This window comes from Caretta caretta, chromosome 7 (assembly GCF_965140235.1).
Source record: "Caretta caretta isolate rCarCar2 chromosome 7, rCarCar1.hap1, whole genome shotgun sequence".
Taxonomy (NCBI): domain Eukaryota; kingdom Metazoa; phylum Chordata; order Testudines; family Cheloniidae; genus Caretta; species Caretta caretta.
The window spans coordinates 95,114,436-95,138,004 of NC_134212.1; the positions used below are offsets into that span (position 1 = coordinate 95,114,436).

The 23,569-nt window shown below is 37.3% G+C and overlaps 1 protein-coding gene across 8 annotated transcripts in view; it reads left to right on the plus strand.

The window, feature by feature from the left end:
• CPEB3 (cytoplasmic polyadenylation element binding protein 3) overlaps positions 1-23,004 on the plus strand; it is a 187,528-nt gene extending 164,524 nt beyond the window's left edge. For all 8 annotated transcript variants that reach the window (XM_048855998.2, XM_048855995.2, XM_048855997.2 and 5 more), the window contains 2 exons: positions 5,763-5,944; positions 17,352-23,004. In XM_048855998.2, coding sequence (XP_048711955.1) covers positions 5,763-5,944; positions 17,352-17,579 — 410 coding nt within the window. In that variant the 3' untranslated portion in view covers positions 17,580-23,004. The remainder of the gene's footprint in view (positions 1-5,762; positions 5,945-17,351) is intronic.
• The last annotated feature ends 565 nt before the right edge of the window (positions 23,005-23,569 follow it).

A 23,569-nucleotide genomic window follows, 5' to 3' on the forward strand; every position in this document is an offset into this window, starting at 1 on the left:
AGCTGTAGGGGGGTTCCAAAGAGGATGGAGCTTGGCGGTTCTCAGTGGTGGCAGATGACAGAACAAGCAGTAATGGTCTCAAGTTGCAGTGAGGGAGGTCTAGGTTGGATATTAGGAAAAACTATTTCACTAGGAGGGTGGTGAAGCACTGGAATGGGTTCCTTAGGGAGGTGTTAGAATCTCCATCCTTAGAGGTTTTTAAGGCGTGGCTTGATAAAGCCCTGGCTGGGATGATTTAGTTGGGTTGGTCCTGCTTTGAGCAGGGGATTTGACTAGACCTCCTGAAGTCTCTTCCAACTCTAATCTTCTATGATTCTAGTTTCACTTTCAAAGTTCTCGTGCACTAGCGTAACACAGCCACGCTTGAATTGGCATAGCCAACTCGGGTAGGCAGAATAACCTTTAGTACCCCTACATGGAGCCATAGAGCTGATTTTGTGAAGGCTTGTTCTTCGTTCATCCACAAAAGATCACTTCCACCTCCAATTTCTACTAAGAACCTAGATTTGCTCAATGCTGACCCTAAACCTCAGTCAGCCTGTTTCTGTCCCTTTTCCATCATTCCCTAACCAGCCTGTTCTGTACTGCCTCTTTCCCATCACAGTCAACCTGTCCTAACTTGTAGATGTTTAATATATTATAAAATAAAATAGCTATGTCCTATCTTAAGAGTGGGAAAGAGCAGCAACTGATTGTAAAAGGGGTCTGAATCAAGTCAATCTGTAGAGGGTGCCAGAGGTACTAGAACTGCCCCTGTATGTAGGAAATATTAAGTGGAATGTTTCATATCTATACAAAATCAGTGTATATTTTAAAAAAATACACTTATATAATTAGTTTTAGTGGGGATTTTTAATGTTTAAAAAAAACCTAAGTTTGAGGACCAGTTAGATAGTGTCCCTTTAAAGTTTTTCAGTTTATTATTTACTATTATTATATTTGCATTCTTATAGTGCCTGGCAGCCTTAGTCTTGGACCAGGACCCCATTGTGTTAGGTACTGTACAAACAAATAGAACCCCTGACACCAAACACTTTATAGACACTGTTAAATCACACTGGGCTCAAAAAATAGGTCTGGTTAAATAAAATATATAATATTCTAAAGGGTTGCTCAAAACTTACTGTTAATATTGTACAAGTTTTAATGAATTGTTTGGATTTAAAATATTGCCCTACGATGTTTTCAAACTTGAACACTGCTGCAGTGAGTTAATGCATGAGAATCTGAACATGGAACTGGCTAGAAACTCTCTACAAACAAACTTACATTGGCAAGTCTATTTTTTCCCAAGCGGAGCTGAAAATTAAGGTTTGTAACATATATTAGGAAATTGGTTTTAAATAATAACATTTTTAATCTGACTGTCCTTTTTACAAACTCACTAAATCATAGTCTAAACTAGTTTCAACTTGATATTTATTATAAGGGCCCAATTCTGAAAGCTGTACACGTGTTAATCATATTACGTTTAGTGGGGTGTTCAAACCATCAAGTTTTTAAAATTTGCACTAACCAGTGACTATAGTGTATTTCCATGCAAATATTGATGTGTATATATGGAGGCTCCAATACTCATGAAATTATCACAAGTATTGTGATCTTATGAACATCAAGATGCAGCTCAGAAATTCTTCTTCAACCACCTGCAGCTTCTGCTTTGGCTACTTCTGCTTGGTCTAATTTTGGTTGTTGGGTTTAGTGTGCAGGTGCTAGGTGGTGTTGGTGGCCTGTGATATACAGGAGGTCAGACTAGAGGATGTGGTGGCCCCTTCTGGCCTTAAACTGTACGACTCTGACCCCGATCCTCATTAACTGAAATAGGAGGGCAGAGAGGACCCTGGCAGGTGCCCTCTTCTTGTTACCAACACAGCAGCTTTCCCTGGAGACTGGGAGGAAGCTGGAGGGCACTGCTGTACCCTGCTGTTGAGTGGGGCTGGGAGGGGATCATTGGAACTTGCTGGAAAAGTGGCATTTTGTGGTTGCAGTGCTGGAGCCTGCCAAGTGAGTGAAATAGAGGTGCTTATGTTTGTTGTGGGGGTTATGAGGAGTAAGGACAATCCAGTGTATGCAGTATTTTGCCTGTACTGGGGTGTCATGGTTTGGAACCTGCCAGGAGGGGCTGCAGGGCTGCATTGTTCAGGAAAAGAATGCTTCCATCCCAGCTACCTAGCCTGCTGTTGCTTGGGGAAGTGATATTCCTACAGCAAAAGAAAAACCCTCTTCATCACTGTAGGCTGCATTTATGCTACAGGGTAATGCCAGCATAGCTATGGCGCTATAGCTATGCTGTTATGAGTTCCTATAGTATAGAGGGGCCTCAGTCTATAGAACTTTATTGCGAGTCACTAAATGGCATTATTGCAAATGGTATTGTGATCTGAATGTATAAAAGTTAACTCTTAAAGAAATGTTTGTCAGCTGTAATGTAGCGCTTTCTTGAAGTTGAACATTATCACTAGTAAAATTGGTTCTTTGCCTGAATTTCTCTGTCTAGAATAGGGTGACCAGATGGCAAATGTGAAAAATTGGGACAGGGGGTGGAAGGTAATCGGTGCCTATATAAGAAAAAGCCCCAAATATCGGGACTGTCCCTATAAAATCAGGGAATCTGGTCACCCTAGTCTAGAAACTGTCTAAGACTTTCTTGAGACTCCTCCTTAGGCATAGAGTTGAAGTCTTTGAATCATGCTCTGAGGACTTCAGTAACTCAGCCAGAGGTTATGGGTGTATTACAGGAATGGGTGGATGAGGGTCTGTGGCCTGTGATGTGCAGGGGATCAGATTAGATTATCACAGTGGTCCCCTCTGGCTTTAAAGTCTATGAAGATTTTACATGGTGCCAATATACTAGTCTACTTTTGGTGGCTTACCATCATTGCACTAATGTACCCTTGAGAAGGAGAGATGTTTTTTTCTGTTTTGTAAAAGATGGGCTAATATGTCAAAAAAAAAAATTACACTGTTTTAGGTAATTTTAAATTCCAGTTTTTCTAGGTGACCTATGTAACCTGGATTAGCTTCTGAGCTGTCAAGTTAAGAGGTTGTCATAAAACAACAAGATAAAAATTTAAAAGAACTCTGTGCTTCTACTGCTAGATTTATAAAAAACCTTAAGAAATTACTGCATTGGGGAATCTGAAAGGCACCATCATCTGGAGATGTTTTCTCTTACTTATACCTTTTTAATGACATACTGTGCATGTCTGACATATTGCAAATTTCCATTCCATTCTTTATACATTCTCATTCCGTGCTTTCCTTTTCAATCATTTTTGCTGTCTTCTCTTTTTAAAGCATAGTCTTAATTGTACCAAAGCCTAAGAAGTTAAGTATGTTTTCCCCACTGATGTTTTTTTGTGGCAACTGTAGTACTAGGACTATATTTCTGTACCTATTGAGACAAGAAAAATGAATTTTGGAAAATCAGATGTCTGGGAAAATTTTTAGTGACCCTTCCAACAGAAGTTTAAGGTATATATACTCTTATACAGTATCAATATGGCATACATGGATTGTAATCCAAAGGCATTCATCTCAACCAGTAATAAAATAATATAGCGAGAGAAGTAGTAAGACACTCAAAACCCTCTTCTCTCTGGTACAGGATTTATTGCTTTAAGTATATTTAGAAGTTTCTGCTTTGCCAGATTCTTCTAAAGGATTGCTACAGGGTATCTCTGGAGAGACAACAAGAGAGAGTAGCTACCAAACTGTGGTCAATATAGGAGATGACAGGTCTGTAAAACCAGATGTCTAAATATATTCACAGAATAGAAATACTGTTTTGCTTGGTAACTAAACTTGGATTGTCTTTGTCTTCAAAGCCAAAGATAGTTAAGCTTCCCTTTACCCCTACAATATATCATAAATTCAGTACACGTGGTGTGACAAGGCAACTAAATGACACAATGAACCTGATGCAACACACTATATTTAATTTTTTAAAGAAAAACCAATTAACTCCTTTCCCCCTGTTTGAAAATGCTCAGACTTAAGGGATTTTTGTGACACTGGTGTAGAATAGGTTTGTCTGTGCACATGTATGGTATATAGGGAATAGAAGATAGTGGGCAGTATGACTTGAGAAATATGATCATGCTTTAAAGATGACGTGTCATAATTTGAATGGCACAAAGAATTGGAACTAGAAGTTTAGTAGGTGGGGTTATTCTTGGAGTTACTGTTTTAGGTGTTTGGTTATGCTGTATGTTGGTTTCTTCAGTTCCTGAGCAGCTGTCCTCTGAGGATCATATATTCCAAAATTTTATTGTGGTAGTTTTCTTGTTTAGAATAGATATTTGCCATTTCTGTTGGTCATTCATTTGTGGGGAGTTTTATTAATTTTTAAAAAACTAAAACAACTTGGGGGGGGGTGTCTAGAATATCTGACAGTTTGGAAAAGTTCTGACAGGATTCAGTGTCTTCTAAAAATCCCTCCTGTTTGGGGGGCAGGGAGGAGGGTATTGTGGGGTGTGTGTATGTGTGTGTAAAGCAATATGTCCATGCAATAATATAAATCACATAACATTCAATATATTCCATAAATATGTATATATAACTTACATATGTATAAACATAACTCATTCACAAATGAGAGTACATTGTGGCAGGTAAGGCTACGAAACATTTTCCATTGCAACCTTTGTTCTCTTGTGCTTTTCTGAATAATTAATCTTTTGGGATCAAGTTTTCCATATTTGGTTTCTACCCAAAAATGAATTTTCTGCTGAAAGTTTGAAGGATGTTTAGCTGTTTCAATGGAAAGACTGAAAAAATAGTTTCCTCACTGGAAAAAAAAGAACCATATTCTTTAAGAATCTGACCTAAATCCCAATTAAGTCTGGAAAAAACATGGGAGTATTTCCATTGACTTCAGTGGATCAGGCCCTAATTGAGCAAAAATGGTCAATGTGTGAAATGTGGCACAGTCTTAGCTCTTAATTAAAGCGTGATTTCCCAAGTCTGGGGAGTGTGGAAATTAGGTTTCATTTAACAAAATTAAGAACGTCTGAACTTTACATACTGACGTGGAATGAAAAGTTGTGAAGTGCCCAGTTTAGGACAGATGCACTTATTTGACTGTGCATTTAGACAAGTGTACTCAGATAGTTAGAGCATGTAATATGTCCAAGAACAACTCCAACAGTTTCTAGTTTTTTCTTTAAAACAAAAAACCCCAAGGAAATAAATGCATCTCTGAGACCAAATGCTTAAAATAACAAGTCAGGAAATGCAAAAACTGAGGTTCCACCGATAACTCTCCATTATGCACATATGGTGTACTTTTATTTCTATTATTCTCATTAATGTATAGCTTAGTATATTACTATTTTTGTCAGTAAACATATAACATCAATATACATGATGCAGTAGGGCTGAGTTAACCATTGTTGGCGGGGGAGGGGGGTGATCTACATTTTCTGACAGTGTAATGTATAACTGTTTAACCTCGACATTGCACTAATGCACTTTTTGGAATCAAATATAATATGTAACTGATATAACACTCTGCCTGGGGTATGTAACAGAATCCCAGGAAAGCTTTTCCTTAGCACCTTGACCAATTTACCTTTGCACTTCCAGTATATTTCAGATGGGTACTGTGATTCCTTGACCAATCCAACTTTCAGGTCCCTTTTCTGTTTTCCTGAAGTACTGGAATTAGGGTGAATAGTCTAGTCTATTTTTAAAGCTGCAGGCCATGCATAAAACCTTTAGTAATATTGAGTCTTCAATATTTAATAATTGTTTTCTCACAGTTGAACTGGCAATGATTATGGACCGTTTATATGGAGGTGTCTGCTATGCTGGTATTGATACGGACCCAGAATTGAAGTACCCAAAAGGTGCTGGCAGAGTGGCTTTCTCCAATCAGCAGAGCTATATTGCTGCTATTAGTGCTCGCTTTGTCCAGCTCCAACATAATGACATTGACAAACGGGTAAGTAAAACAACACCGAATGGAATGGTTGCTGTTGATGATATTGTACAGGAGCTAAAAAAAAAGATCTTTTTTATTTTTTGTAAATTGTGTGGGAGGATATTTTAGGCTGTGTTCTTGTCTCATATTTGGTAATTCTTTAAAAGCTTACTTGAGGAGCCAAAGCATGATGAAGATGATAGGCCTAAATATCTAGCTTAATAAACTTCCATGTCAAAAGTGGGAAATAGTGGCAATACATTTTGGTTTGTTTTTGTTGTTTTGTTTATCTTTTTGAAGGTGAAGCCTGGTAGAATTTCCTAGCTTTATTCTCTTCAGATGGATGTTCTTTTTCTTTGAGGAACAGTTAGTGTTCTTGGTCAGTGCCTGCGATAGAACTTGTGGCTTCTCTAGTGTTTATAGATTCATAGATTCATAGATATTTAGGTCAGAAGGGACCATTATGATCATCTAGTCTGACCTCCTGCACAATGCAGGCCACAGAATTTCACCCACCACTCCTGCAAAAAACCTCACACCTATATCTGTGCTATTGAAGTCCTCAAATCATAGTTTAAAGACTTCAAGGAGCAGAGAATCCTCCAGCAAGTGACCCGTGCCCCATGCTACAGAGGAAGGTGAAAAACCTCCAGGGCTTCTTCCAATCTGCCCTGGAGGAAAATTCCTTCCCGACCCCAAATATGGTGATCAGCTAAACCCTGAGCATATGGCAAGATTAGTAGGGAACTGGGAAATATTGTTACATCCCCAAAAATATGACTATATCTGGGGTTCCCAAAAGTCAAGAGATGCATGGTCATAGGTGTCACTGAGCTCAAAAGTGTCTTGAGGCTTACTTACCTGTTAGCAAAGCACTACGAGATCTTTGAAAGGAAGTTATATAAATGTAAATTGTTATTGTTACATTCATATGAAATACTGTCACAAATGACTGGGAAAAGCCATATAGTGAATTAGTAAGTTTCTTTTTTGTTGATGTCCTCCAAGTTCAGACTTACATGAAATTATTACTTATCTCCCAGGAGACAAAAAAATTTTCTGGACCTTCAGACTTCATATCCGATACAGAATGTTAAGTTTTGAGAAGCAAAAACTTACTTCTGAAATTCATTATTTAAATGGAGCAGTTTCTTTGTATCCTGTCAAGACATCTGGAGACAGATTTTCAGAAACTAAACTGTGTATGTAACTATGGAGCATTACTGCAGCTGCATATGCAAAAGGCCAGCTAGGTATAGCATGGCTACTGAAACTATGTGCAATCATGGTGTGTGCAAATTAGGCACATGTTTTTGAGGACCTAGAACATTCATAATAATTTAACAAAATACAATATATGCTGCTGATACATATAATCTTCAAAGATAGGGTGGGTTGTTTTTCTTTTTAGTCTGAGCTGGTTCACACATTGAGATGACAAGCTGACATGTGTGCATATTTAGAAAACTAAAATCACCTGTCCCCATCTTTTCTCAAAACTTGAACTGAACCTTTGTTGAGGTTAGGGAAGGGGAGGAGGGGAAAAAAACTCTGATATTTTTTTCCATGTGCCTCTACGTTTCCTGGTTTCAGCCACGACAAGTGGTAGACATGCCAATTTAGACTATTCCTATAGCGTTTCTAACTAGGGAATACTGGAAATCTTACCAGAAAGACTTCTATGGCAAGAGTCACAGACCATAGTGGTTCAGATCAGATTTTAAACTTCTGATTTGTAACCAAGTTTTGGAATCCTTTGAGATTTTCCCATCACTAATTAATAACACCCTTTTAAAACGTTGTTGTTGTTGTTATTATTTTTTAAACTTCAAGATACAGCTGACAAATGGAGCCAACTCACAGCAGTTCCGCAAGCCAATACTTCTCCCTGTTGGCTGCTCCAGAATCTGAGCTTCTATTTAAGATATTGCCTCTACCTTGCATAATTGTGAAAATACTGTTCAGTTTGCTTTTTAGGTTAACCAAATGCAGTTAGCCTGAAATAATAGTGCTTAAGAGAGGTGTGGATTGCCCCTGTTCACAACCTTTAAATGTTAGCTCTAAAACCTAGTGATATTATTCAAATTCCTTAATTATTATTGTATAACTCATACATCATCATTAAAATTATTATACTGCTGACCAAAGCATGCAAGGAAGGAGAGATATTATCATATTATGAAGATTTGCACAACTTACTATGAGTGGCATCTCATTCTGGTAATGAGTGGGCAGATGTGGATGGAGTTTGGGAGATTACCTCAAAAATTTTTTTTTCTATTTTGACCTCTGATCAGAGAGGCACCAAGAACAATAAAAGAAAACTAAAGTGCATAGAGTATTGTTTTATGCAAAGTTCCTGACACTAGCAGTAGTGTGTTTGACATATAGGATGGCACTCTATACCAACTTGTTACAGGAAGTACTACTAGTACAGTCTAACTTCTCAACAACAACAAAAGTTATAACTATTCCAGATAGTAGTGTAATGTAATTCACTAAGATAACTTTACTTCAAAGAATAAAATTAATGTTTAGAAGGGGAACAAGATAAATCAGAGTAAAATTTACATTTCTTTGAATTGCCAAGTCTCTTTTGCATAACTTTAAGTCTCCTATTTAACTTAATATATAATGTTTCTTGAATATTTTACTTTCATACCTGAAAGCTGACATATTTTAGCATAGCTATTAGTCTTATTTTTCCTGATTCGTAAAGATGTCTGAGAATGACAACGATGCAGCTAGAACAAAATTATGTATAAGAAAAAACAGACATAGGTTGTACTTATTTAGCTCTATTTAATATATTTAGAACTATTCAAAAAAATCCTAATTTCTAAATGACACTGTAGAGGCATATGCCATCAAAAAATAGAGAAGAAACTGTTACCTGTCTTTTCCCTTCTCCTCTTTAAGTCATGAAACTGATTTCCTATTAAATTAGTCTTGAATTCAGCCCTAGAGTGCATGGCTGATTTATTAAGGTTTGCAAACAGGACTCGGAGGAACATTCATGGGAGATCAGTCATGTTATCAAAATAATTTTATTATTAATAGTTGTGCAAACAGGACCAAAAGACAGTCCCTCCCCAAAGAGGCCTGTCTACACACGGGGGTGTGACTCTATCCAGCACTAGAGTGCTGCATGCTAAATGTCTCTTTGGACCTTGCTGAGTGCATTAACAGTTTGTTTGTATGTTTTGATCTAGCACAGTTTTAAAGATCAAAACACACTAACAAACTGTTAATGCACCTCAGCAAGGTCCACACAGACAGTATGCAGTAGACTATTCCAGGGTAGATTCACATAGACAAGCCCTAAGTAGAAGACAAGGGACAACAGATGGATACAGACAGAGAGGGCAGTCTTTCAGTCACCCTTGTTCTTAAAATTAAATCTCTTGTTTCTTCTTTCAAAGAAATTTGAGACTACAGAAACTTTGACGTGATTGAAGTTTGATTTCATTTCCATATTTGTTGGTACCATAAACATACTTACTTACTTTTGTCCCAGAAGAGAACAAATACTCCGGCTTTCACTTACAGCATTTGGGCATGTACTCATAAAATAAACAGAATATTTGCGTCTGCTGATACAATTGAGTAATTTCACATCAATACAGAGGCTGTTGGGGTGTCACTGTTTGAATGTGTACATCCATCAGAATTTAGGTCTGCATTTCTCTCAGTATTTCTTAGACATGCACATAGTGGCCTAATGGGACAGATATTTTTTTTCTAGTTATTTCTTAAATGATCAGCCTGCATAACTTCAGCAAACAAATATATTTAACAGTCAAAAGCATACATTTTCTACCTCTTTCTCTCCCTTGTCCATGCCTATTGTAACCCACCACTCCTCACCATCATTTTGTTCCTTATCGCCCACCTTCTATCACCCCAGTGTTTTTACACCCATTCTTCTCAAAAAAAACAAAACCAACCCATAACTTACTACATGTTGGACAAAAAATAAGGTGTGTACAGACATACTAGAGTTAACCATATGAATTTATTACTATCATACTTGTACTCCCTTTTCCCTCATTTATATTACATGTTAAACTCTCCTGTGCCTTTATAACTGAATTATAACATCTTAAGGACAGGGAACATGTGTTTTTATTTGTTCTTTGAAATGCCTAGCAGACTTCTGCCTAATGTATAAATAACAAACTATACTGAAGATATATGGGTAGTATTATCGCAAAACAATGTTATCAGAATTGATTCAAACAAAATTCTTTCTAACTTAACCTCAAACTCCAGTCTACGTCAGGGATGGAACTGATTAGAAATGAAAAAAAGGCTTGCATGTTTATTCCGACACAGTTGCCTTATTTTTCTTTTTGGTAGGGTAGATTAATTCAGTAGAAAATGCTTAGTCATCCAGTGAAACTTATCTAACCACAAAAAATGAGAATCTATACATCCATAAGAGCTGTTTCTTTTTTAATGCATCTGACAGGAGTCTTGACTTCTTGAATATGTGAATCTATAGGATTTTACAAAATGAGTATACTGTGTAGAAAATCCTACTGTGTAATTGCCAGAGCATAGTAATCCACCACAAAAATACCTACACCATCTTTTGTTCATATTTGATACTCAAATCAAGGTGATTATCTTCTCAGTGAGAAGCAGTTGAAGCCTGGGTTTATTTTCCAGAGTTACAGAAAGCTACTTAATAAACTGTGAAGCTTATGATAAGATCTGAAAGTGGGTGAACCTCAAAAATTGAAACTGACTCTCACAAATAAATGGGTTTTGTAGTTTTATGTTTTGGGTTTTTAAATACTGGTCAAGGTATTTCAGTAAATCAAAGTACTAATTCCTGCTTTGTTTGGCATCAACATCTATACTGTACACTTAAAAAAATAAAATAAAATAAAAAATTAAAATTCCTGACTTCAGAATGTGTTGCTCTTGAACTGCAATATGTTTAATTGAACGAGCAATTGTAGACTTTTTGGCAGATATAAGTATTAAACACTGGTGCTCTAATAACTTTAAATTTATACTATACAGTAGAATCTCAGAGTTACGAACACCTTGGGAATGGAGGTTGTTCGTAACTCTGAACAAAACATTATGGTTGTTCTTTCAAAAGTTTACAACTGAACATTGACTTAATTCAGCTTTGAAATTTTACAATGCAGCAGAAAAATGCTGCTTTCCCTTTACTTTTTACTAGTTGATGTTTAACACAGTACTGTACTGTATTTGCCTTTGTGTGCGTGTTTGTGTCTCTCTGCTCCTGCCTGATTGCGTACTTCTGGTTCTAAATGAGATGTGTGGTGGTTGGGTCAGTTCGTAACTCTGGTGTTCATAACTCTGAGGTTCTACTGTACTGTGTAATGTGACAGAGTCAATCTCTGAAAAGCTTAAATTTCAATTTCTGACTTAAAGACAAAGTGGGTGAGGTAATATCTTTTATTGGACCAATTTCCATTGGTGAGAGAGACAAGCTTTTGAGCTAACACAGAGCTCAAGAAGAAGGAGCTGAAGAAGAGCTCTATGTAAGCTTGAAAGCATGACTCTCCTACCAACAGAAATTGGTCCAATAAAATATATTACTTCACCCACCTTGTCTCTCTCATACCCTGCTACCAACAGAGCTACAACTACACTGAATAATTTGTGACTTAGGTTTTTTAAATTGTAAACATGGAGGTAAACTTGAAGTTCAATAGTAAGAATAAAATATAAAGCTTCTAGTCTGCAAATGAAAGGAAAATTCAGTATTAAATCTGACTCATGCTCCTTTGTCACAAATGCACCGTATCAATATTAGGCTCAGCATATAATTACTTTGACACTGAGTCATTGTAGATTTAACTTAAACATATTACTTTAGTGCTTTGTGAGGGGAAAATAGGGCATAGCAAGGCTGAGAAAAATGACAATAATTCTAATGGTATTTTTAGCAGTGATGCCAAGTTAACATTTAAGATGTGAAGCTACTGTTTAAATTGTCCAGTAGTTTAGTTTGCTTCATGATCCAAACTGAGATTTTCTAGGTCACTGGCATGGAAGGAAAATCTTATTAGTGCAATAAATGTGGTCTTCAAAGTGAATGAGATCATGTATATCTTCTGTTGTAAAGGATATGATTGTAGCTGCACATTTTAAAATAAACTTCAAAAAGTAGGACTTCTCAAAATGAGCTGGATTTTAGTGCTCTGTGTGTTTGTGTATATATATAGTGGACTAAGCGCCGGGTGTGTGTGTATAGATAGACAGCTTTTTCTGGAGGGAGGGGGATTTAGTGAAGGAACATAAGTTGCACCTTCTCATAGGACACTGGTGTAGGTGTAAAAAGTAAGTTTCCTATGAACAGAGGAAGAGACAGTTGCTCTCCTGTATTTACAAAAGGCTTATGCTGGTATTACTGATAAATTATAAAAGCTCTCACTGTGCATCAAAATGGTATAGGGTTGTTCAGCCAAAGGACCGTAACTCTCCCTCAATTCTTCTAGTTATGTTCCTAAATCTAACAAATACTTATAAACTTAAGGACACATTCAAGTCTTCTATCAAGATATCCGTGTGCAGTGGCCACGGAAATCAGATGACAGGAAGCTGATAATTTGTACCCTACTCAGCTGATATACCTCATTATTGCATCACCCAAGGATAGAATGTCTTAGGCAATGTCTACACTACGAACCTTACAGTGGCACAGCTGCACCACTACTACGGTGCAGCTGTAAGATCTCCCATATAGCCACTCTTTGCCAGCAGGAGAGAGCTCTCCTGCTGGCATAACTAAACCACCCTCAATAAGTGGTGTTAGCTATGTCGGCAGGAGAGCCTCTTTTGCCAACATAGTGTTGTCCACACCAGCACTTTTGCTGGTGAAACTTATGTCACTCAGGGGTGTGTTTTGTAGTTGTTGTTTTTTTACACCCCTGACCGACAAAGTTTTACTGACAAAAGTGGTAGTGCAGACAAAGCCTAAGGGATGATGTAGAGTTTGTTTAATGTTTGTAAACTGCTTTCTGAGATCATCTGATTACAGGAATAATGGGGGGGGTGTATTGTTGCTCTATCCCGTATCCAACATTTATTTCACTGAAATGTCGGCAAGGCCAAATCATAATAAAGGCTTAATATTACGAAATATAGTTCATATTTAAGGTAAATCAAAATGGCTTTTTGATACTAAAAAATAACCCTTTAAAGCAAAGCTATGTCAAAGTAATCATGCAGATATGTACAGGGAATGCTATGATGATGAAATACAAAATTAGAGGACAGTATGCTAAACCACTTTGGCACTCACCAGAGCTAAGTGAAATCTTCCTTTTCCACCCCAATTCCTGATAAAAAATATATAGCTAAGTCCCAAGGTAGATAGCTTGATGGTTAACATATAATAACTGGTTTCAGAGTAACAGCCGTGTTAGTCTGTATTCGCAAAAAGAAAAGGAGTACTTGTGGCACCTTAGAGACTAACCAATTTATTTGAGCATGAGCTTTCGTGAGCTACAGCTCACTTCATCGGATGCATACCGTGGAAACTGCAGCAGACTTTATATACACACAGAGAATATGAAACAATACCTCCTCCCACCCCACTGTCCTGCTGGTAATAGCTTATCTAAAGTGATCATCAGGTTGGGCCATTTCCAGCACAAATCCAGGTTTTCTCACCCTCCACCCCCCCACACAAATTCACTCTCCTGCTGGTGATATATATATATATATATAATAACTGTGGCTATAATCCAAGGTTACACATCAACAGGAAAATATTTAGGGTATATGCAGTTTTGAAATGGTCACTTTCTTAGTGACAAATCTTTTATAACTTACCTCAAACTGTGTGAAATGTAATAATTGGTCATAAAGTAAAAACAGTGTCTTCCCACTAATGCAGGAAATAGATCCATGAATTGTTTGTATCCTTTGCCTGGAAGGGGTAATATTTCTTTAACACAGAACTTCTACTTTTTTTCCCACTTAAATGCTCTCATGAAAGCCACTTTCAAAAACTAGATCTATCTAATAATCTATATGTTCTTATATAGAACACTGGGAATCTATTATCCTCATTACTGTGTGGTTGGCTTTTGTTGGTGATTTTGTTTCTATTTTTCACTCTTCCTTCCACCTCCACATTCTGCTTTGCTTTGATGGTATGTACCTAGGCAGCTGGGAAGGGATTCCTATGTACTGAAATGCCACAACTGCTAGATCATAATGCAAATGCAGTTTAGGCTGCACTGCCATGAGTAAGATGGGCAGCAGGGGTCAGCACAAGAGATAACCAATATCTCACAAAACACGGAACAGAGAGAAATTGTTAGGAGCAGTTACAGTCTGTCCTTAGGGTTGCCACCCTCCCGGATTGGCCAGGAGTCTCCCGGAATCAGAATCAATCTCCCGGTTGCTATTGAAAGCAATCCAGGAGATTTTAATAAGCCGCTAAAAGTCCAGCTGGCAGCACAGCGGGGCTAAGGCAGGCTTCCTATCTGCCCTGGCTCCACATGGCTGCCAGAAGTGACTGGCATGTCTGGCTTCTGCGCACTGCCCCCACCCTAAGCACTGACTCCACAGGTCCCATTGATCAGGAACTGCAGCCAATGGGAGCTGCAGGGGTGGTGCCTGCAGACAGGGGCAGTGCGCAGAGCCACCTGGCTGCCTCGAGCCTAGGAGCCGGTCTCTTCTGAGAATCGCCCGAGGTAAGCGCTGCCTGGCTGGACCCTGCACCCCCTTCTGCACCCCAACCCCCTGCCTCAGGTCAGAACCCCCTCCCACACTCTAACTCCTCCCAGAGCCTGCACCCTGAACCCCCTTCTGTACTCAAACCCCCTACCCCAGCCCTGAGCCCCCTGCTGCACCCAAACCTTCTCCCACACCCCCTGTCCAAGCCCCCTGCTGCACCCAAACTCTCTCCCACACCCTGAGCCCTCTTCTGCACCTCAGCCAGGAGACCCTTCCCACACTCTGTACCCCCTGGCCCTAGCCCAGAGCCCATATCCCATCCCACACCCCTACCCCAGTCTGGTGAAAGTGAGTGAGGGATGGCAGGAGGGGGGATGGAGTGGGTGGGGGTGGGGCCTCAGAGAAGGGTCATGGCAGGGGGCAGGGCAAGGGTGTTTGGGTTTTGCAATTAGAAAGTTGGCAACCCTATCTGTCCTGGTTATTTGTGCTGCTTTTGTGATAGTGTCCAGAAATATTGAGCTTCTGACAGAATTAAAGGCTTGAGTGGGACCACTGTAGGCTGCTTATTGTGTAGCCATTTCTAGATCTCTATCAATTGGTTTAGGTAGTTAGATTTCTTTAAATTGTGCCCATCCAGAGCTCTGGGAACACATGCAGAATATTAGCACACACGTTCCTCTCCAGTAGATTACAAGCCAACAACTGAAATAACTCAGAAACCTCCATCCACAACACCTCCCATAATTAAACGAATGTCCACAAATTAATGTACAAGAACAATCCAAACTAAAAACTTCCACAAATCCCCATTCCCACCCTCTCTGGAAACTGTTGAAAACTGATGGGATTTGCAATGTAACCAAAAGGTCATCAAATTCAAGCTCTGGCAGATCAACGGTTCCAAAAGAGAGGCTACCTCACTAAGAGTACCCTGCCAGCAGCCACCTCCTGGACCCTCTACAAGAGGATAGTCCGCTTATGGCCCTCAGCTGATGTCAACTGTGAAAATAGCCCATTTGCACCCTACAAAATAATAGAGAAATAAATATCTTTCTGCTTTGCACCTTTAATTCTTCTGTTGCTCAAGAGGCTCCCTGATTCCTTTTGGTCACAGAGATTATTAAAGTATATGGCAGACTGGAACCAGTTAGCATGGCATCCTTCGGGACCTACAGTACCATCGGTGCATTCAGACTTCCATTTTTTGAAAATTTCTAGAGTTAATAGTTTAGATAGTGACTCTTCCAAACATTGTACAAATTGTGATAATGCATTTAATCTTTTATTCTATTTTATGGTAATTGTTCTTGTCTGATCATCCCTGCTTTCCATTTGGTACAAGAATTTACCCAGACATCTGAGGTTCAACCATATAAGTCAATTTTTTTCCTGCTCCTTAACTCTGACGTGCATCCAAACAACTGGATGCTTTTGTTATACCAATAAAATAAAAACCAGCAGGATCTTATGAAAGGGGATAAGACAAAAATGTCACTTTTATTGTGAATACAGAAAGAATCATAGTAGGCAGTCAGTTACAGCTATAACATTTCATTCAGTTTCACGTTCATTCACACACACACACAGGTTCTGCAGCTGCTATATAGTTACCAGTCCTGAATGTAGCTTGAGTTCGTGGCTTGGGTTCATAGCTTGTGGTGGCTAACGGGCCAGGAAAGTCGGGCACAAGGAAGAGCTGGGTCTCTGTTGGGCATGCACCGATGCCCTTCCATGTTGGCAGCAGAATGTTACCCTCCAAAGTCTTCCATCTCACCCATCCTTTTTGTAGGCTTTAGTTTGAATCCAGAGTCTATAGGTCTTGCTGTGTCACGCTGCCTCTAGATTCAGTGTGATTGATCACTCATCAATTGCAGACCTGACTTTCAGCCTAGGACCTGGCTTTGATGTTTCTTCAATTGTACTTTTGTTCTTTTCTTTTTGAGGGTGGACTCCTCTTACTTTGTCAGGGCTGTTGTCTGCATCTTCAGCCGTTGGGTGTTTACACTTTATTTCATCAGGACAGGCTGGGGCTGGAGGTTGATTCCATCATCCATACATACCTCATTCACACATCTAAACTAAACTAGTAAGATTATAGCAGGGTTTTGCAAAAATGAAGGTTGCAGCAAGCTTTTACAAAATGAAGTGAGCATTTTAAAATGGAGTTTGGGACAAGTTAAAATGGAGTTTGAATTACAATATGGACAAGTGTAAGGAATGACAAACAGTGAGCAGAAGTAACAATGTTGAAACAGTGTAAGTTTCAGCGATTTTAAGCAGCAATTGGATTGAAAGTGAAACTCAATTAGCCAGTTATTGGGGTAACCAGTTTTAAGAATGAATGTTTCATTCATAAAACTTTGCTTATGAAGTTATATTAATAAAGTGAACAATTAAAAACAATTTCATTGATCAGTTCTACACTTTTGCACCCAGAAGCAGAAATTCTGAGAGAGGGAGTGGGGGAGAGAGAGAGAGACTAGTTTCACACATTTCCATCTTAGTTGAAAGCAGGAATTATGGAAAGCTATCAAAGCAAACTTCTTCATGGGATTTCCTGCCAAATTTTCATACCAAAGTGGGTTTTAATAAGCATCTCAATCACAAAGCCTTTTGAGGTTCAACCAGCATAACTTGAAAGGCATTAATGAGACTTCAAAACAACAAATCAAAATACTGTTCCGTTAACCAGCATTTGAAAGAACTATGTAAAGCATTTGCTTTTCCGATAGTAATTTTTCTTTTCCCATTACAGGTGGAAGTGAAGCCATATGTGTTGGATGATCAGATGTGTGATGAATGCCAGGGCACTCGCTGTGGTGGAAAATTTGCTCCGTTCTTCTGTGCCAATGTTACCTGTTTGCAGTATTACTGTGAATACTGCTGGGCAAGCATACACTCTCGTGCTGGGCGAGAGTTCCACAAACCACTGGTGAAGGAGGGAGGTGACCGGCCACGCCATGTTCCATTCCGCTGGAGCTGAACCCTATGCTTAAACCCAGCAGCAAGTACTGGAGTAGATAAAATCGAGGTGAAAAGAAGAGAACGCTGCCTCAGGGCTTAGTGTTCTGGAAATCTGTGCATTTGTCCTCGACTTTAACGAAGATATGGGTCTTTTTATTACTATTATTATTATTTACAGTCACATTACTGAACTCAGTGTCCAGTATAATACAAACCGGCAGAGTGTAACCGTACTGATTTTGCACTTTGATTCACACAAACATCTGCTTGGTACCTTAATTTCCTACATAAGACTTGTCACTAGTGACGTTACGTAGACTGCCATTCTCATCAGCCACCACTGGGTTGATGTGTATGTGATAAAGATTTTTTATTATAATTATTATTTTTATTTTTGAACTGGAGCATGCACTTATTTTCAGAAACTTAGACTTGCCCCTAGCAGATGACTTACCAAAGGTAATACTCACAAATAGGTGGCAGATGTAGCAAAAACTTAAACAGATATTCAGCAATCATTAGTTTGGGTCATTTAGAGGTAGGAATAACCCTTAAAGAAAATAAGCCTTTAGTTGCTCTCCATTTTGACTTGTAAGGATGATACCTCATAAGCTGGATCAGATTTTTTTCTTTGTTTTGCTGAGGGTGGGTTGTTTGTTTGTTTGTTTTTTTTTAAAGTCTTTTAGTGTTATGTAAATGTATGCTGCAATAGCTTTTGCTGCTATTAAAATGGTATTACTAATACCATAATACTCTATTCAGGCTAGGGTATCAATTTAAAAAAATGAATATGTGATTAAAAATAGAGAGATGGCTGCTGAAAGGAGATCAGTATAGCATACAGAAAGCTTCCAAGGAAGGTCAATATTTTTGACTGCATGTTTACTTAATCAGGTTGCTGCATGCAATAAATTTTATATATGTCTAATATAAAACCTGCCCACAATGCACAAATTAAGAATCTATGTAAGCTACAAAATACTGAGTAAAGGAAAAAATGATTACTAACTGGAGGAAGGCATGCCTCCGTAAATGTAATGCTTCTGAAATTAGGATCAGCCCATTACAGAATGACCTATATTACAGCAAATATAAAAAGTAGATGTAGGATATTCTTAAAACAAATTTGTGGATGGTAGATGAAGTACTTTGCGGTGCTCTGTTATATATTGTGCAATTTATTTTATATAGTAAAGTGATTATGTCTAGTACTGTGATCAAACTTAACTGTTAAAGCCTCATATCCAACATTAACACACTTTTGACAGTTTATAACAGGCATATAAACAAAAACATGAGCTCTTAGTTACAATCTCTCTCCTAATGCTTGCACCATTTATGTAGCTGCAGACCTTGTCCAGAAGACCAAAGAGCTCATACTAGCTTACATACACTACCGATCAGATAGACTGTCAAACTGAGAAACTAGGCACATTTTAAAGCAAGTTAGGAAAAAGTGGGGTGCTAAAGAAATGTCTGCACACAAGTTAATATGAGATGTCTGCTTTCTGGGTATGGCGTTAACTCTTTGATCCCTGGATGTATCCTGTGATGCTTGAATACAATTAAGACCTGCTTACACAGTAGACATTTATTTAGCATGTCCAATGGGACAGTAGATAATAGCATAAAAACACACTTGGTGTACTTACGATTGTGAGACTGTGTACACTGTTCCCCTCCTCCCTCCTTTGTTTTGCAGTTCTGGGGACAATCTGACTGGATATGACACCGCATAGTAGATTTAAATGTTCTGGGTTTTGTTTGTTGTGATGTCCTTGTTTGTGTCTAATTTAGTAAGATTTTTTTTTTTGTCAATGTGTAGTTGCAATTATTGGCTTTGAAAGAAACTTTTCTGTTTTTGAAAAAAGAAAAATAGTTTTTTACTGGTTTAAAATGCTTATTATAATTATCCCTTTCAAGGTTACTTCTGGGCTTTTTGGTGATATTGTTTTTTCCAGCCCAGATGTCTGTCTTTTTTTCTTTTTTTTTTTTTCATCTGTAAAAGACATTTTGTTATGCACTACTTTTTGTATCTAGACAGTTTTCAACAGTCGGCCAATGATTTTTTTTAAAGAAAAAGGCATGCTTTCTGACTGACATGATCTTTTGCAATACCTCAATTTTGAAATATAGGAAAGAAAATGATATTTTCTAAGTAAGTTTATTCAGAAAAATATATATTAATTTAATTCTGCAAGAAAATGATTTAACAGATGGGTAACTTTATTTTTTTCATGCTTATTTGCGTTTTTTGAAAATGAAGAAGTTAAAGCTTTATAACTGTAATATTAAAGATCATAGCTAACCTACAGAAATCTACCTAATTATGTGAAATAAGTAAACCTTTTTGAAGAAATTCCCCTCTTTCATGTAGAGAGACACCCCAGAGAGAGACAGACAGACAGACAGAGATGAAGATGTACAGTACAGCATAAAGTTGGATTAAAACTAAACAACAAAGTTGTCATAAAGAAAATGTGTAAACACAAACTCCATTTGGTGCTGAAAGTTGTGAACAAAAGGTGAAGAAATATTTCCCTTAATTTGTATATTTATAATCAAGTGTGATTATGCACGACTGACCAGAATTGTGAGAGTTTTTCTGTTTGTATTTTTTAAAGAGAACTTTTTTAGTTTATTAAATTATAACATGCTCCCTTTTGTTTTGTACATGAATGTGCCCCTGAGTTATTAATGTTCTATTAAGAGGGTCCTTCAAAAAAAATATTTTTTAAAATAAGGTGTTCTGAACTGCAACTTGATTAAGAAGCCCCTGGGTACAACAGGTCCTATTGTGGCCTTTTCTGTTGTGAGACTTGAACTAGTCGATTTTTTTGAAGGCTAACCTAACCTCGACTATTTGTTGTTATGTGCAATACTGTTTGTACTGTTTGTATAAAAAAAAAAGAAAAATGAAAAGAAAAAAGGCATAAATCTTTATTGCAGATTTATTTTCATTGCAGACTTTAGACATTGTGATTCACTAAGATCATTTTTCTACTGTCAAATATGTACCTTTTCTTCATGCTGGTATATTTTCAATAGTAATGTAGCCTTTGTACTGAGACAAATTTTCATTGTTATTTTTAGAAAGATTTTTTGCTAAGAAAAAAATTAAACATATTTACATATTTTTCATTTTTATTTCATATTTTCTTTAAGGAGTGCTTTCTCAACCATTAATATAGTTATTTCTGGGAGAGACTTTCATATCTGGTCAATGTCATTAATATTATTTTGTATTTTTACTTGGAATAAATTAATTTTATGATGCTAATTCTTTAAAAGTTTATTTTTTTCATTTTCAGTTATTTTTGAAGCTAAAACCTTTGTAATATTGTTACTAAAGTGTCTAGTTTTTGAAATGCAAAGCTTTATGTATTAACTTGCTGATGTGGTTTACAATAGTGTGGCAATTATGAAAATGGTTATATAAAGTGATTGGAAAATGTAATGAATAATTGGGCAATAAAATGACAGAATGAAGCAGAAAAATGTGATATTTTGAAAAGCCTTTTCCTTTATCAAAATGATTTAGGGAAATAGGGATGTCACAGTACCAGTTCACTATCTAGATTTATACAACACCAGTGCCGATGAATGCTATTGCTATTATAACGAACTAAAATCTACTGAAGTAATGGGTTTATGACCCTGTCTGTTCAGCATAATGCTCCATTGCTTTTTTTATCATGAACTTATTTAAATTCTTCTTTCAAACACTGTCTTCAGTTGAATGTCCTAAAATCTGCCCTATCCCCTTTGAATGTATTCTGCCACCATCTTTATTTATTTATTTAATTATCCCCTTTCTGAATAACTTCCCTTCTTTCATAATTTTTCACTGATGACATGGAACAGAGGTAGAAGAAGTAAACATGTTAACGCAGGTAACTGCATAATTTTCCAGTGGTGTTACCATGTATTATTGGTAGCCATATAGTTAATGCAAAATAATGTGTGTCCTTTTCTGGTAGCAATGCAGTAACCCACATCACCACTACATGTGACAATTTGTTCGGCTCCTTCATCTTTTTCAATTTTTATTTGCTTTGCTTTTCTGTCTGTCCTTTTAGTCTCTTGCATACGCAGCATCCGTGGCTGCCATGAAAGCGTCTCTTCACTTTCTCTTCACCGCTGCTCACCTACGCTTCCCTTTCCATATTCTCCCGGCAGAACCCACATCCCAGAGCCAGTGACTCTTTACTCTGGTGCCTAAAACAATCCAGATTGAAACTGGTGTTGCGTAAACAGGGCATACAATGACCTTCTCTGGAGAGATCAGTTATTTCAACTGGTTTATTGATGACCTTTCATAACTAATGTATGCTGGTGTGATAGAGGTCACCTACAACTTGTAGAAAGAAATGTGTCCAGAGTTGGGCCATTGTGTGTATCCTCTGTGTATTCAGTTCCATAAGTAATGTATAGACTAGATCACTAGAATAGTGAGGTAAAATTTAGACTAAAATTAGGTACTACTGGTTGGAATATTTGCAAATATAAAAGAGTTTAAGGATTGAAGGGGGGAATAAAAGAATTTCTTAAGTGGTACAAAGTTTATGCTTAGATTTCTGCCTACATGCTTGTGTTTTATAGCCTCCTTAGCAAGGCATGGGGTAAAATAAATTGTATTGCAAATATGCTGTTAGCAAATAACTTGCTGATTTCACTATCTCTGTTAGAGTAGTTTTTTTAAAAAAAACGCTTAACTGGGAAAAGCTCCCATGTTAATATTTCAGTATTGTGACATCTCTACTTGCAAGATATGAGTGAAAGATTAGTCACAGATTTGTACAAATGTCTCTTTTGTTTAATCTGGCTTGTATGTAGTTGCTTGTTACACTGGTTTGTATGATGTCAGCTTTTTTTTTTTAAACCAGACACACTTTCTTCTCAATCTCAGCTGCTGTAGTGTTCTATCATGCCACAGAGTATTTTATATTCATGTTGGTAACTACTCTATACCCCAAATGGGTAGCTGGTCAGGAACTATAATGATCATGTAATTCTGGCACATTTAAATTTTATATGGAAACAAAATTTAGCAACATGTAGAAAACCAGGATGCTAATATGGGATAATCATTTCAGCTATTTTTTCCTGGATGTAGTTCTGTTGGGGTATAAAGTATTAGATATTTGTAATTTTGCTGTCAAAATAATGGACATAACTTTTAGAGTATTCACAGCTAAGATCTCTGTACTTGTTTTTCAGCTAACTAATTTTAAATGTACTGTATCTTTTATTACATGTTTTCTTGGATTGTTTTTGCTAGTAATCCTAACAAGGCTTCTACCTTTTTGGCTTGGACTAATGCTTGTATGGAACTGCAGTACTGTGACTAAACATGGAGCTCAATGCTGCTATTGCTTAAACTTTGTAGTTTGGACTTTATTTTTTCTGTAATAACAACTTATTAAATCTAGTTGTATGAAGTACTGACACTTGTCATCCTTTGCATATTCTAAGGAAAGCTTGGGAAATGTATTATGGGGATATATGATAGGTTTTAAAAATCAGAACTTATACTAAAAACCTCTTTACATTGATTAGTTAAGCAAAATACACCTGCTCACATGCACAAAAACTATGCTTGTCAATTATCTTTTTTTCTTTTGGTGTGAATTCCACTTAATCTTTTTCTTTCGCCTTCAAAATGTAAGTTAATTTGAGCATGTCTGAAATCTCCCAAAATCACTCTTAAATTTAACATTAAGGCATTAATCTAATTAAATTGAAGCTGAATATAGAAATTTTACTTCATATGAAATTAGTATAAAGGGTGTAGGGCTTTTTGAAAGGGCAAAACATAATTACCATTCAACTGTATTCGTACAAAATTTGTTTTGCTACCAAATGAGTCATGCAGAACAGATTTCTTCATCTCCTCACAGAAATGTAAGTAAGCAGAATGAGTTGTTTTCCCCTAGAAATGTGATTGTATATTTCAGTATTCAAAGTTTTTGATACTTATTTCTGTCAAACATGCTTGGGAGCACACAA